Below are 14,889 nucleotides of genomic sequence, written 5' to 3'. Positions count from 1 at the left end.
TGCACTCCAGCCTGAGCAACAGAGCGAGACTCCATCTCAAAAAAAAGTGTGTGTGTGTGTGTGTATATATATATAAAGTGTGTGTATATATGTGTGTGTATATACGTATATATATACATATATGTGTGTATATGTACATGTGTGTGTGTATATATACGTGTGTGTGTATATGTATATATACACAATATATGTGTGTGTGTATATATATAAATTAGCCGGGCATGGTAGCGGGCACCTGCAGTCCCAGCTACTCAGGGGTCTGAGGCGGAAGAATTGCTTGAAAGAGGCGGAGGTTGCAGTGAGCCACTGCACTCCAGCCTGGGGGTAGGGGGAGGGGAGGGGAGGGGAGTGGGGATTTCTTACCTTCCTGAATGTTTTAAACATACACTGTATGTTGCCATACACTCTTTTGATTTAGATATATACAATCCTTGTTTGATTATTAATGTTTAAACACGTGTTTAACATACAGTGTGATAAATGGGGAAAATCGGGCAGGCACAGTAGCTCACACCTGTAATCTCAGCATTTTGGGAGCTCAAGGCGGGCAGATCACCTGAGATCAGGAGTTTGAGAGCAGCCTAGCCAATGTAGTGAAACCTCATCTCTACTAAAACAAAAATCAGTTGGGCGTGATGGCGTGTGCCTTTAATCCCAGCTACTTGGTGGCTAATGCACGAGAATTGCTTGAACCCAGGAGACAGAGGTTGCAATGAGCCGAGATCGTGCCACTGGACTCCAGCCTGGGCGAGAGAGTGAGACACTGTCTCAAAATAATAAATGAGGAAAATCTCTTGATAGTTTTGGCCTAATTCTTTCTTCATTTGCTCTAAACAGTATTTTATTTCCAGTACTTGGTCAAGTGACACTATGACCTATGGCTGTTTTTTCTTCCCCATCTTTACATAGTGTGTTTCTGATGATTAATTAACTTTTAGAACCATTACTGTAGATCATTTGTTCTCAAAAAAGAACAATTTTGCCTTCCAGGGGACATACGGTAATGTCTATCATTTTTGGTTTTCACAACTGTAGAGGGTGGATGCTACTGACATTTAGTAGGTAGAGGCCAGAAACACTGCTAAACGTTCTACAATGAACAGGACATACTCTTCTCCCCTCACCCCAACAAAAGCTTGTCCCACCCAAAATGTCAGCTCTAAGGTTGATCAACCCTGACGTAGATCTAGTAAGGTGAAATTGTATGTCCTAAGCAAATTATAGATGAAATTAGGGTAAATTCCTTTATGAACAGTAGGTGTCACTCTAGTTCAGAAATTTCCATTTATTAGAGAGGATTTTCCAAATTAATATTATGTTCTGCTTCCTCAGATCCTGCCAGTTTTACTGAGATAACTAAAGACTGTGATGAGAATAAAGAAAACAAAACTCCAGAAGGATCTCAGGGAGAGATTGATTGGCTCCAGCAGTATGATATGGAGCGTGAAAGGGAAGAGCAAGAGCTTCAGCAGGCACTGGCTCAGAGCCTTCAAGAGCAAGTAAGAGATATTTATATTGCTACTTTCTCTGTACTTATCTTTCCTGAGAAATAGAATAATGATAACTAATGTGTTGAGCACTTACTATGTGTCAGACGTTGTTCCAGATGATTTACATACAGTAAGTCATTGGGGGAAAAAAAAGACTTGTTTGAGGCAGGGCTTGATAATTCATGCCTGTAATCTGAGTACTTTGGGAGGCTGAGGCGGGCAGATCACTTGAGGCCAGGAGTTTAAGACCAGCCTAGCCATCATGACAAAACCCTGTCTACTAAAAATGTAAAACTTAGCCAGGCATGGTGACACATGCCTGTAGTCCCAGCTACTTGGGAGGCTGAGGCAGGAGAATCACTTGAACCCAGGAGGCGGAGGTTGCAGTGAGCTGAGATCACGCCACTGCACTCCAGCCTGGGTTTGAAACAGGTACATGGGTAGTTTTTCTTTTTTTGAAAATCCAAATGCAATAAAATGTATTGTTGGTTACCTTTCATAACTATAATTCATTGCTTGCTAAAACAGGATGGGATATTGTAGATTATTCCTAGTCCAAATTTTTTTTTTTTTTTTTTTTTTTTTCTATTTTAATTTTTTAGAGACAGGGCCTTGTTATGTTGCCCAGGCTGGTTTTGAACTCCCGGACTGAAGCAGTCCTCCTCCTTTGGCCTCCGAAAGTGCTAGGACTACAGATGTGAGCCACCATGCCTGGCTTCCCAGTCCAGCATTATTATGCAAGCTGTAGAAACAGCCAGTATACCACCATGATTTTATAATAATATTTTAAGGCATTGTATTTGTTTTGGTTATTTTCTAAGAATATAAATTTTTTATGAATTATTTGAACATAGAATTATCAGAAATAGTATCTAAAATCTAATTTTCAGATTTTAGTGTTAGAACATTTATCTGCCTGTTTATTTATTAAGATAGGGTCTTGCTCAGTTGTCCAGGCTGGAATGCAGTGGCTTGATCATGACTCACTGCAGCTTCAAACTCCTGAGCTCAAGCAATTCTCCTGCCTAGGTCTCTCAAGTACATGGGACCACAGGAGCACCCACCATGCCCAGCTCATTTTTTTATTTTTAGTAAAGACAGGGTCACTGTTGCCCAGGCTGGTCTCAAACTCCTGGGCTTAAGCAGTCCTCCCACCACAACCTCCCAAAGTGCAGGGATTATAAGCATGAACTATTTGCACCCAGCCCTTGCTCTTTTCTTTATGTAGTAACCTATTCTTCAGTGTTCACTTTATGCCACTTGTTTTCCACTGTTACAATTACCTGAAATACCAGATTTATAGGCAATAGGATCTGACTTACAGGTATGATAGTTGTCTAATCCTGTGCAATCCCAGTCATGTTAGTAAACATTTACCAAGACTCCCTAGAATGAATGGGTAGGTTTAGTGCTTGTTTGAGGCCTGCTTTGGGTTCATCAGATAATCAGGTTAAGAAATCTAAGCTGGGCACTGTGGCTCACGCCTGTAATCCCAGCACTTTGGGAGGCCAAAATGGGTGAATACCTTAAGGATAGGAGTTCTAAACCAGCCTGGCCAAAATGGTGACACTCTGTCTCTGCTAAAAATACAAAAATTAAGCTGGTGTGGTGGTATGCGCCTGTATTCCCAGCTACTCGGGAAGCTGAGACAGAAGAATCGCTTGAACCGGGATGCGGAGGTTGCAGTGAGCCGAGATCTTGCCACTACACTCCAGCCTGAGAGACAGAGCAACACTCTTCTCAAAAGAGAAAATAAATCTATTTGGCCAGATAGGGTGGCTCATGCCTATAATCCCAGCACTTTGGGAGGCTAAAACAGATGAATGACTTGAGCCCAGGAGTTTGAAACCAGCCTGGGCAACATGACAGAACCCCATCTCTACAAAAAATACAAAAATTAGCCAGATGTGGTGGTGCACACCTGTAGTCCCAGCTACTTGAGAGGCTGCTTGAGCCCAGGAGGCAGAGGTTGCAGTGAGCCAGGGTCATGCCATTCCACTCCAGCCTGGGGGACAGAGGAAGACTATCTCAAAAAAAAATAAATCTAGGCTGGCGCAGTGGCTCACACCTGTAATCCCAGCACTTTGGGAGGCCTAGGCGGGTGGAATACCTGAGGTCAGGAGTTTGAGACCAGCCTGGCCAACAGACAAAATGCCATCTCTACTAAAAATACAAAAATTAGTCAGGTGTGGTGGCGCGCACTTGTAATCCCAGCTAGTAGGAAGGCTGAGGTACGAGAATCGCTTGAACCCAGGAGGTGGAGGTTGCAGTGAGCCAAGACCATGCTACTGTACTTTTGCCTGGACTATAGAGCAAGACTCTGTCTCAAAAAAAAAGAAAGAAAATAAATCTAATTTCTCTAGATCAGTGGTTCTGAATCTTAACTGCACATTCAAATTAACTGGGGAGCTTTAAAAATACTGGAGTGGGCTGGGTGTGGTGGCTCATGCCTGTAATTCCAGCACTTTGGGAGGCTGAGGCAGGCAGATCACGAGATCAAGAGATTGAGACCATCCTGGCCAACATGGTGAAACCCCATCTCTACTAAAAATACAAAAAAAATTAGCTGGGCGTGGTGGCACGCACGTGTAGTCCCAGCTACTCTGGGGGCTGAGGCAGGAGAATCGCTTGAACCCGGGAGGTAGAGGATGCAGTGAGCCGAGATCGTACCACTGCACTCCAGCCTGCTAACAGGCAAGACTCTCTCTCCAAAAAAAAAACAAAAAAAAAATTTCTTTAAAAATACTGGAGTGTTCTGCTCTGATACGATTGATCTGGAGTGTGGTCTGGGCATTTGGATCTCTCTTCTTTTAACACGGATTTTTAAAAGCTTCTCCCACTGATTTCTTTTGTTTGTTTGTTTGTGATGGAGTCTCGCCCTGTTGCCCAGGCTGGGGTGCAATAGTGTGATCTTGGCTCACTGCAACCTCCGCCTCCTGGGTTTAAGCGATTCTCCTGCCTCAGCCTCCCAAGTATCTGGGATTACAGGGACGTGCCACCACACCTGGCTAATTTTTGTATTTTTAGTAGAGAAGGGGATTTCACGATGTTGGCCAGGCTGTTCTCAAACTCCTGGCTGTGTGATCCGCCTTCCTGGGCCTCCCAGAGTGCTGGGATTACAGGCGCGAGCCTGGCCTCACTGATTTCAATGGGCAGCCAAGATTGAGAATTGCTATTTTAAAACCATTTCAGAACCAGCTGTTCTAGGGTTTTTTTGTTTTGTTTTTCTTTTTCTTTTTTTGTAAGAAGTTCTACTCTAGCTATCTTGTCATCAAGATGGCAAACTATTTTACCAGTAATATATCATAGTCATTTGTATTGGAAAACTGTTTTTTTTTTTTTTGAGATAGAGTCTCGCTTTGTTGCCCAGGCTGGAGTACAGTGGCACCGTCTTGGCTCACTGCAGCCTCCCCCTCCTGGGTTCAAGTGATTCTTCTGCCTCAGCCTCCCAAGTAGCTGGAATTACAGGCACCCGCCACCATGCCTGGCTAATTTTTGTATTTTTAGTGGTGACAGGGTTACACCACATTAGCCAGTCTGGTTTTGAACTTCTGACCTCAAGTGATCCACCTGCCTTCACCTCCCAAAGTGTAGAAGACTTACATGTATGTATGTTTGTATGTATGTATGTATGTGATGGAGTCTTGCTCTATCTCCCAGGCTGGAGTGTGGGGGCATGATCCCGGCTCACTGCAACCTCCACCTCCCACGTTCAAGTGATTCTCCTGCCTCAGCCTCCTGAGTAGCTGGGATTACAGGTGCCCAACTAATTTTTGCATTTTAGTAGAGAAAGGATTTTGCCATGTTGGCCAGGCTCGTCTTGAACTCCTGACCTCAAGTGATCCACCTGTCTCAGCCTCCCAAAGTGCTGAGATTGCAGGCGTGAGCCACTGCGCCCAGCCAAAACTTGCTTTTAATATAAATAACCAAGGTCTGATTTCTTAGCAAAAATTCCTTTATAGTGCATAAAAAGAAAAAATTCAGCACCTTTTTTCATAGATGAAAGACATACATACTATTTGTTATCAGCTGACTCAGTTAAAACTTCTCAGATATGAGGATAGGGTTGTAAGAGGACGTGTCTTTAGTTTGGTATACCTGCGTCATTTTGTTGATAAGTAAAAGAGAATCTTGCCTTTTGGTTTCAGAGTAGACTTATTCTGAAGAAAGTATAAAATAAATTTTTTAAAGTATAAAATAACTTTATACTCTAATATGAAAGTATATTTTTTCTTATTCACATGTTGTTTGTAAATTATCTTTTCTGAAGATGACGAAGGAAATTTTTTGTTATACTCAACATTTCCCTGTCCTTATATAATTAAAATAGTCATCTAGGCCGGGCGCAGTGGCTCACGCCTATAATCCCAGAACTTTTAGAAGCCGAGGTGGGAGGATCACTTGAGGCCGAGAGTTCGAGACCAGTCTGGGCAATAAAGCAAGATCTCGTCTCTACATAAATGAAAATAAAAATAGTCATCTAGTTTGAGATATTTCAGGAGATGTTGAAGGTACTTTTTTTTGTTGTTTTTTGAGAGTGTCGCTCTGTCACTCAGGCTGGAGTGCAGTGATGCAACGTTGGCTCACTGCAAGCTCTGCCTCCCGGGTTCACGCCATTCTCCGGCCTCAGTCTCTCGAGTAGCTGGGACTACGGGCGCCTGCCACCACGCCCAGCTAATTTTTTGTATTTTTAGTAGAGATCGGGTTTCACGTGTTAACCATGATGGCCTCGATCTCCTGACCTCGTGATTCACCCGCCTCAGTCTCCCAAAGTGCTGGGATTACAGGCATGAGCCACCCACACCTGGCCAGAAGGTACTGTTTTTTCCTAAGAAAACCTCAGATATATCAGAAAATTAATAGTCAGTGGCATTCATGTAGTATTTGCCAGGCATCCACTGTATGTCTTGGTTTCTTCAGCAAGAATAAAAATAGAAACCTATGAATAATATCTTGTGGAAATGTTCGTCTGGCCGTCTGTTACAGACTTAAGGTGAGTGATATGTTAGAGCTGGCTCTCAAAGTCAGCTCAGGAGAGCCAATTATATGCCCTTCCCAACTCTGTGTTCACTGTCACGTTAGTAGCTTAAAATTGGCCATGGTGGGAGTATTTATTTATACCATGGAAATTGGAAAATGCTATAAATCAGGGGAAAGGAAAGACATAAATTTGTATCTACTGTGTGCCCGGCACTTTGTTTTGATGTTTTGTTTTTTATTTTTTTGAGACGGAGTTTCGTTCTTGTCGCCCAGGCTGGAGTGCAATGACGTGATCTTGGCTCACTACAACCTCCACCTGCCAGGTTCAAGTGATTCTCCTGCCTCAGCCTCTCGAGTAGCTGGGATTACAAGAGCCTGCCACCACACCTGGCTAATTTTTATATTTTTAGTAGAGAAGGGGTTTCACCACGTTGTCCAGGCTGGTCTCGAACTCCGGACCTCAGGTGATCTGCCTCCCTCGGCCTCCCAAAGTGCTGGGATTATAGGCATAAGTTTACATGCCCAGCTTACTTCTAAGGTTGTGTTTTAAGAGGACAATGTTGAAAAAAGTAAAGAACTTCCCCACATTCCTCAAAAGGTAATATTCCAAACATCCATCAGGTTATAGGAAGTATTCTTAGCAAATGCTTGCAGAGAAACTGATTTTATCCTCATTAAGTAAGTTTAATCAGTACCTCTTTAAATACCTTAGTTTTTGTTCTTTTCCCTTTAGGAGGCTTGGGAACAGAAAGAAGATGATGACCTCAAAAGAGCTACCGAGTTAAGTCTTCAAGGTGTGGAGATCATTTTAATTACATTTTTTTAATGGTAAAATTACCATTCACACATAGAAGAACGTATAAAGAGTGTGTGTGTGTGTGCGTGTGTGTGTGTGTGTGTGTGTTGTGGGGGATAGCGTCTGTGTGTGTGTATGTGTTGTGGGGGATAGCCTCTCACTCTGTCACCCAGGCTGGAGTGCAGTGGTGCAGTCTTGGCTCACTGCAACCTCCACCTCCTGGGTACAAGCAATTCTCGTGCCTCAGCCTCCCAAGTAGCTGGAATTATCGGTTGTGCCACCACACCCAGCTAATTTTTTATTTTTAGTAGAGATGGGGTTTCACCATGTTGGCCAAGACTGGTCTTGAACTCCTGGCTTCAAGTGATCCACCCGCCTCAGCCTCCCAAAGTGCCGAGATTACAGGCTAAAATGTGTTTTTTGATAACAAATTTGAATACCTCCCAGGTAAAGAAATAGAACCTTAGAAGTAACTTTTATATCTCTCCTTTTTGTCTTCCTCCCAGAGGAAACCACTAATCTAATGTTTATATTCATCTTCAGCTTGCTTTTTTCAAAATAATTTTTGTCGTCTATACCCATATCTCTAACAATATGTTTTTTAATTTTGAAAAATTGGCAGGAAAATCTATCATCTGTTTAATGAAAGTTATAATTTTGTCACTGTTACGAGTCCTAGAACAACATGATGTGGCTTCAGGTTCCCTGTGCATTTTCAAGAGCTTATTCTAGGGAAGTCAGTGGGCAGTCATGAGTGAGTGTATTAGGTAGCATAAGGTTCACATGTCATAGCATTTGGCAGAATTAATATGTGGACCAGGTATTAGAAGTCTATGAGATAGGAGATTGAAAGAAGTAGATGTAGGAATCTGTTTCTCAAACAGCTTTTACCTAATCTTTATTTTATCCCCTCCCCTCCTTATCCTCCAGTTTCAGAGGTACCTGGTTCCTGGTTCTTCCATGTCTTCATTTTTTTGGAGACAGGGGCTTGCTCTGTTGCCCAGGGGCTGGAGTGCAGAGGTTCGTTCTCTGTTCACTGCAACCTCTGCCTCCCGAATTTCAAGTGATTCTTGTGCCTCAGCCTCCTGAGTAGCAGGGACTACAGGCGTGCACCACCACGCCCAGCTAATTTTTTTTTTTTTTTTTTTTTTTTTTTGAGACGGAGTCTTGCTCTGTCGCCCAGGGTGGAGTGCGGTGGCGCAATCTCCACTCACTGCAAGCTCCGCCTCCCGGGTTCACACCGTTCTTCTGCCTCAGCCTCCCGTATAGCTGGGACTACAGCTATACACCACGCCCGGCTAGTTTTTGTAGAGACGGGGTTTCACCGTGTTAGTCAGGATGGTCTCGATCTCCTGATCTCATGATCCGCCCATCTCAGCCTCCCAAAGTGCTGGGATTACAGGCGTGAGCCACCGCGCCCGGCCTTTTTTTTTTTTTTTTTTGAGACAAAGTTTCATTCCTGTTGCCCAGGCTGGAGTGCAATGGCATGATCTTGGCTCACTGCAACCTCCACATCCCAGGTTCAAGCAGTTCTGCTGCCTCAGCTTCCCGAGTAGCTGGGATTAAAGGCACCCACCAGCACATCCAGCTAAATTTTGTATTTTTAGTAGAGATGGGGTTTCACCATGTTGGCCAGGCAAGTGTCGAACTCTTGACCTTAGGTGATCCACCTGCATTGGCCTCCCAAAGTGCTGGGATTGCAGGCGTGAGCCACCGTGCCCGGATTCCAGCTAATTTTTTGTGTTTGATTTTAGCAGAGATGGAGTTTTGGCGTGTTGCCCAGGCTGGTCTCGAACTCCTGATCTCAGGCAGTTCACCCACCAGCCTCGGCCTCCCAAAGTCCTAGGATTAGAGGTGTGAGCCACCATGCCTGGCCTGGTTCTTCCATGTCTTCTTGTGTTTTTGAACATTCAGTGATGTAAATTAGATTAGTTTTCAACTTTTCCATTGCGGGCTTGGGGTATGGCTTTGGCTTTCTTAGGTCTGCTGAGTCAGTCACACATGTATTTCCAACTTAGAATTTTGATGTTATATTCTCTTTTCCTATTCTTTGCATTCTTAGATTTTCTTTTTTCTTTTTCTTTCTTTTGAGACGGAGTTTCTCTCTTGTTGCCCAGGCTGGAGTGCAGTAGCGTGATCTCGGCTCACTGCAACCTCTGCCTCCCAAGTTCAAGTGATTCTCCTGCCTCAGCCTCCCAAGTAGCTGGGATTACAGGCATGAGCCACCATGCCCAGCTAATTTTGTATTTTTAGTAGAGGTGGAATTTACCATTTTGGTCAGGCTGGTCTCCAACTCCTGACCTCAGGTGATCCACCCGCTTCGGCCTCCCAAAGTGCTGGGATTACAGGTGTGAGCCACCATGCCCAGCCTCATTCTTAGATATTCATGTGATTGTAAGTCACACTATACTGTGATTTTAGTGGAGCTAATTATATATTAAAGCAAATAACCATTTATGTGCAAATACTCCTGGGATTATTTAACACCCTTAGTAAAGATGGATGCTTCCAATGGACACATATTGTTAAAAAATATATAGATCTTATATTTGTTTAGTATATCTTAGGTGAAATTTAAGAGTTAAAGGTTGAATTTTCTTTAGCTTTTTTGGTACATTTCAAGAAATGAACTTTTTTTTTTTTTTTTTTTTTGAAACAGTCTCGCTCTGTTGCCAGGCTGGAGTGCAGTGGCACAATCTCAGCTCACTGCAACCTCCACCTCCCAGGTTCAAGTGATTCTCCTGCCTCAGCTTCCTGAGTAGCTGGGACTACTGGCGTGCGCCACCACACCCGACTGATTGTTGTATTTTTAGTAAAGAAGGAGTTTTACCATATTGGCCAGGATGGTCTTGATCTCTTGACCTCTTGATCCACCTACCTCGGCCCCCCAAAGTGCTGAGATTACAGGCATAAGCCACCACACCTGGCCAAGAGATGATTTAATACAAAGAAAAAAAGAACATTGACCTTTTTATAATCCTTTTTCTGTGAGGATAATTTATGTTTGCTAATGACACCAAGTACTTGAAATCTAACATATATAGAATTTAGTGAAATTGAATTATATGTAAAATTATATTCTTTTCTAATTTTATGCCTTTCTTATGAGGGTTAGATCCCTTTATCATATAAATATATTTAAAAGAAAAAGAGCGTTTGTTTTACAGATACGCATGTCTCCCGTGTTCCCCACAGTGGGCTGAGCGTGTTGGACCCTCTTATGTTTTATGTTTTCTTAGAATGATAAAATGTGTACCTCAAGCTGTTTTATCTTTCTAATTATATCTCTTACGTCTATTCCAAGAATTTTTTTTTTTTTTTTGAGACAGAGTTTTGCTCTTGTTGCTCAGGCTGGAGTGCAATGGCGCAATCTCAGGTCACTGCAACCTCTGCCTCCCGGGTTCAAGAGAGTCTCCTGCCTCAGCCTCCCAAGTAGCTGGGATTACAGGCATTAGCCACTGCTCCCAGCTAATTTTTTTTTTTTTGTATTTTTAGTAGAGACGGGGTTTCACCATGTTGGTCAGGCTGGTTTCAAACTCCTGACCTCAGGTGATCCACCTGTCTCGGCCTCCCAAAGTGCTGGGATTACAGGCCTGAGCCACCGTGTCCAGTCTATTCCAAGAACTTTTATAAGATTTTGTCTTTGTATTCTTCAGAGTTTAACAACTCCTTTGTGGATGCATTGGGTTCTGACGAAGACTCTGGAAATGAGGATGTTTTTGATATGGAGTACACAGAAGCTGAAGCTGAGGAACTGAAAAGAAATGCTGAGGTAATTGTTTTCATCCCTGAGGACAGTTGGTCAGATTCAGTGTCACTCCTCCTGCTCTTTACTTCAAAGGCCCCACTTTCAGTGTCCATTGCAGGTTCATTTTGGCCCTTGCACTAGCCATTACATGGTCTCATTTTCTCTTGTCATTTGCTGTTCATTTTTCACATGCAAGATTCAAAACAACAGAAAAAAACAGGAATACATCCTGACCACTTTGTATGCATGTTAGGTAAGAACTCAGTAAAGGCATGTGTGTATTACATTACCTTTAGTTGGCCAGGCGTGGTGACTCACGCCTGTAATCCCAGCACTTTGGGAAGCTGGGGCAGGTGGATCACCTGAGGTCAGGAGTTCGAGACCAGCCTTACCAACATGGTGAAACCCCGTCTCTACTAAAAATGCAAAACTTCTGCCAGGTGTGGTGACACATGCCTGTAATCCCAGCTACTTGGGAGGCTGAGGCAGGAGTATCGCCTGAACCTGGGAGGCAGAGGTTGCAGTGAACCAAGATTGTGCCATTGTACTTCAGCCTGGGCAACAAGAGCAAAACTCCATCTTGGGAAAAAAAAAAAAATTACCTTTAGTTACACTGAATAACTATCATCTTTATAGTTAAATACCAAAAACGGTTGTTGCTCACTGAAAACTGTTGAATTGGTGATGTTAATTAGGGCACATTGAACTCTTTTTTTTTTTTTAACCCTTTTTTCTCCCTTAAATAATTGCTTTTTCCCCTCAAATTTTGATTATCCAGGATCCTACCATCCTAACACAATTACTATCAACACTTTGACATATTTCTTTGTTATTCTCACCTCCATGTATGCTTTTTTAAAAGTCATAAGTATAGTTTTTATTTCATTTGGGTTTTTTTTTTTTGTTCTAGAGACAGAGTCTCACTGTGTTGCCCAGGCTGGCTTCAAACTCCTGGGCTCAAGGGATTTTCCTGTCTCAGGCTTCCAAATGACTGGGACTAGAGGCACACACTGCCGCACCCAGGTTATCCTGTTTGTTGAAGAGTAGTTATTTGTAAGCTTATTTTTAATGCCTGTACAATATTGACTCAAATGAATATCCTATTTAATTTTTAGCTAACATTGAGTATTTGTCTAAGTTGTTTGTAATTTTTCACTATGATAATAAGTTGGGAAACTGTATGCTTATAGCATTTTCCTTATTTTATTTTATTTTTTAATTTTTTTGAGACAGTCTCGCTCTGTCACCCAGACTGGAGTGCAGTGACACAATCTCAGCTCACTGCAACTTCCTCCACCTCCTGGGCTAAAGCGATTCTCGTGCCTCAGCCACCTGAGTAGCTGGGATTGCAGGCATGAGCCACTATGCCTGGCTAATTTTTGTATTTTCAGTAGAGATGTGGTTTCACCATGTTGGCTAGGCCAATCTGGAATTCTTGGCCTTAAGGGATCCACCCATCTCTGCCTCCCAAAGTATTGGGATTACAGGTCTGAGCCACTGTACCTAGCCAAACACAGAGGGTTTTTTTTGTTTTTTTTTTAAGGCAAGGTCTGTCTGTCACCCAGGCTGGAGTGCAGTGGCATGTGCTCTTGGCTCACGCGTTCGTTTTCTATATTTTAGAATTTCTTCTTTTGTATTCTCCAGAAGTAAATTATAAATTAAAGTTTATGAACATTTTAAATTTCTGGTTTACATATAGCCATATTCCTTCCCCGATTTTTTTTTTTTTTTTTTTTTTTTGAGACGGAGTCTTGCTCTGTCACCCAGTCTGGAGTGCAGTGGCCCAATCTTGGCTCACTGCAAGCTCCACCTCCCGGGTTCACGCCATTCTCCTGCCTCAGCCTCCTGGGTAGCTGGGACTACAGGCACCCGCCACCACACCCAGCTAATTTTTTGTGTTTTTTTAGTAGAGACAGGGTTTCACCATGGTGGCCAGAATGGTCTTGATCTCCTGACCTCGTGACCCACCCGCCTCAGCCTCCCAAAGTGCTGGGATTACAGGCGTGAGCCACCATGCTCGGCCTTCCTTCCCCAAATTTTACCTCATAGTGCTGTCTGTAGTGCATGAATATCACTTTTCAGTTTTGCTTTATTTTACCAAAAATATTTTAATCGTATTTTTTAAAATACAAAAGTTCACTCTGATCCCTACAGCAACATAGCAACTCTTTTTAATATTTTCGTTCTCTTGTCCAATGCCTAATCTTAACGTAACTGTTTTTAATAGAGCTATAGTTACTGTGTGCATTCATATGGGTTTGGAAAAAAGGTTAACATATTCCTGATCCATGTAGTTTTTTTATATCACTGAATATTAATTTTTTTTTTTTTTTTTTTTTTTGAGACGGAGTCTTGCTCTGTCGCCCAGGCCGGAGTGCAGTGGCCGGATCTCAGCTCACTGCAAGCTCCACCTCCTGGGTTTACGCCATTCTCCTGCCTCAGCCTCGCGAGTAGCTGGGACTACAGGCGCCTGCCACCTTGCCCGGCTAGTTTTTTGTATTTTTTAGTAGAGACGGGGTTTCACTGTGTTAGCCAGGATGGTCTCGATCTCCTGACTTCGTGATCTGCCTGTCTCGGCCTCCCAAAGTGTTAGGATTACAGGCTTGAGCCACCACGCCTGGCCTTTCACTGAATAGTATTATATTGAATTGAGATACTAACCAGTCAGCTATTATTGGGTATATTGTTAGTTCCAACTTTTCACTAGATAATGCCACAGTAAATAATTCGATACATATACTCTTTCTTTTGACTTACTTCCTTAGAATAAATTCTTAGTTGGGGGTGGAATTCTTGGGTCAAAGGGTATGAACAGATTTTTTAATTGATTCTTACTATGCCACACACCGAAGCTTAGCCATGTCAGCTTTAATAATAAATTTATATTCAGTGTTTTGCTTTTATTCAAATGAAGACTTAAAAGTTATACCCACTTCTGTTTTCCAGACAGGAAGTCTGCCTCATTCCTACCGGCTCATCAGTGTTGTCAGTCACATTGGTAGCACTTCTTCTTCAGGTGAATAGCCATCATTATTTCAGCATTTTATCAATGAACTAGTCAGCATTTGCTCCTTATTACATTGCTCTTTGCCTAGCTTTGTGAGGTATGTTTTTCTTTTTTCTTTTCTTTTTTTTTTTTTTTTTGAGATCCAGTCTCACTCTGTCACCCAGGATGGAGTGCAGTGGCACAATCTCAGCTCACTGCAGCCTCCACCTCCTGGGTCCAAGTGATTCTGCTGTCTCAGCCTCCCAAGTAGCTGGGATTACAGGCATGCACCACCAGGCCCAGCTAATTTTTGCATTTTTAGTAGAGATGGGGTTTCACCATGTTGGCCAGGCTGGTCTTCAACTCCTGGGATCAAGAGATCCACCCACCTTGGCCTCCCAAAGTGCTGGGATTACGGACATGAGCCACCATGCCCAACCCATGAAGTGTAAGTTTTTCAAGAAAATCTTTGAAATCTACTTTGATCACACTCAGTGTGAATTGTGTTAATAGGTGTAACTGTTTTGATTTCTCTTCTTTTCTTTTTTTTTTTTTTTTCCCCAAGAGACAGGGTCTCACTCTGTCACCAAGCTGGAGTGCAGTGGCACCATCATTAGCTCATTGCAGCATTGAATTCCTGGGCTCAGGAGCTCAAGAGATCCTCCTGCCTCAGCCTGCTGAGTAGCTGAGACTACACGTGCATGCCACCACACCTGACCAATTTTTTTAAATTTTTTGCATGGACAGGTTCTTGCTTTGTTGCCTAAGCTGGTTTCAAACTCCTGGCCTCAAGCAGTCCTCCTGCCTTGGCCTCCCAAAGTGTTGGGATTACAGGAGTGAGCCACTGTGCCTGGCCTGTATGTTTTTTCAATAGGTTTTAGACACAGTG

The 14,889-nt window shown here is 42.9% G+C and overlaps 1 protein-coding gene across 3 annotated transcripts in view; it reads left to right on the top strand.

Moving 5' to 3' along the window:
• The window catches only part of USP37 (ubiquitin specific peptidase 37), a 125,752-nt gene that overhangs the window by 104,654 nt on the left and 6,209 nt on the right, over positions 1 to 14,889 (top strand). For all 3 annotated transcript variants that reach the window (XM_025403914.1, XM_025403915.1, XM_025403913.1), the window contains 4 exons: positions 1,333 to 1,499; positions 7,204 to 7,264; positions 10,923 to 11,038; positions 13,961 to 14,030. In XM_025403914.1, coding sequence (XP_025259699.1) covers positions 1,333 to 1,499; positions 7,204 to 7,264; positions 10,923 to 11,038; positions 13,961 to 14,030 — 414 coding nt within the window. The remainder of the gene's footprint in view (positions 1 to 1,332; positions 1,500 to 7,203; positions 7,265 to 10,922; positions 11,039 to 13,960; positions 14,031 to 14,889) is intronic.

Source organism: Theropithecus gelada, chromosome 12, assembly GCF_003255815.1.
Source record: "Theropithecus gelada isolate Dixy chromosome 12, Tgel_1.0, whole genome shotgun sequence".
Lineage (NCBI taxonomy): Eukaryota > Metazoa > Chordata > Mammalia > Primates > Cercopithecidae > Theropithecus > Theropithecus gelada.
The sequence above is the reverse complement of the archived record's forward strand: the minus strand, read 5'-3'. Positions and strand labels throughout refer to the sequence as shown.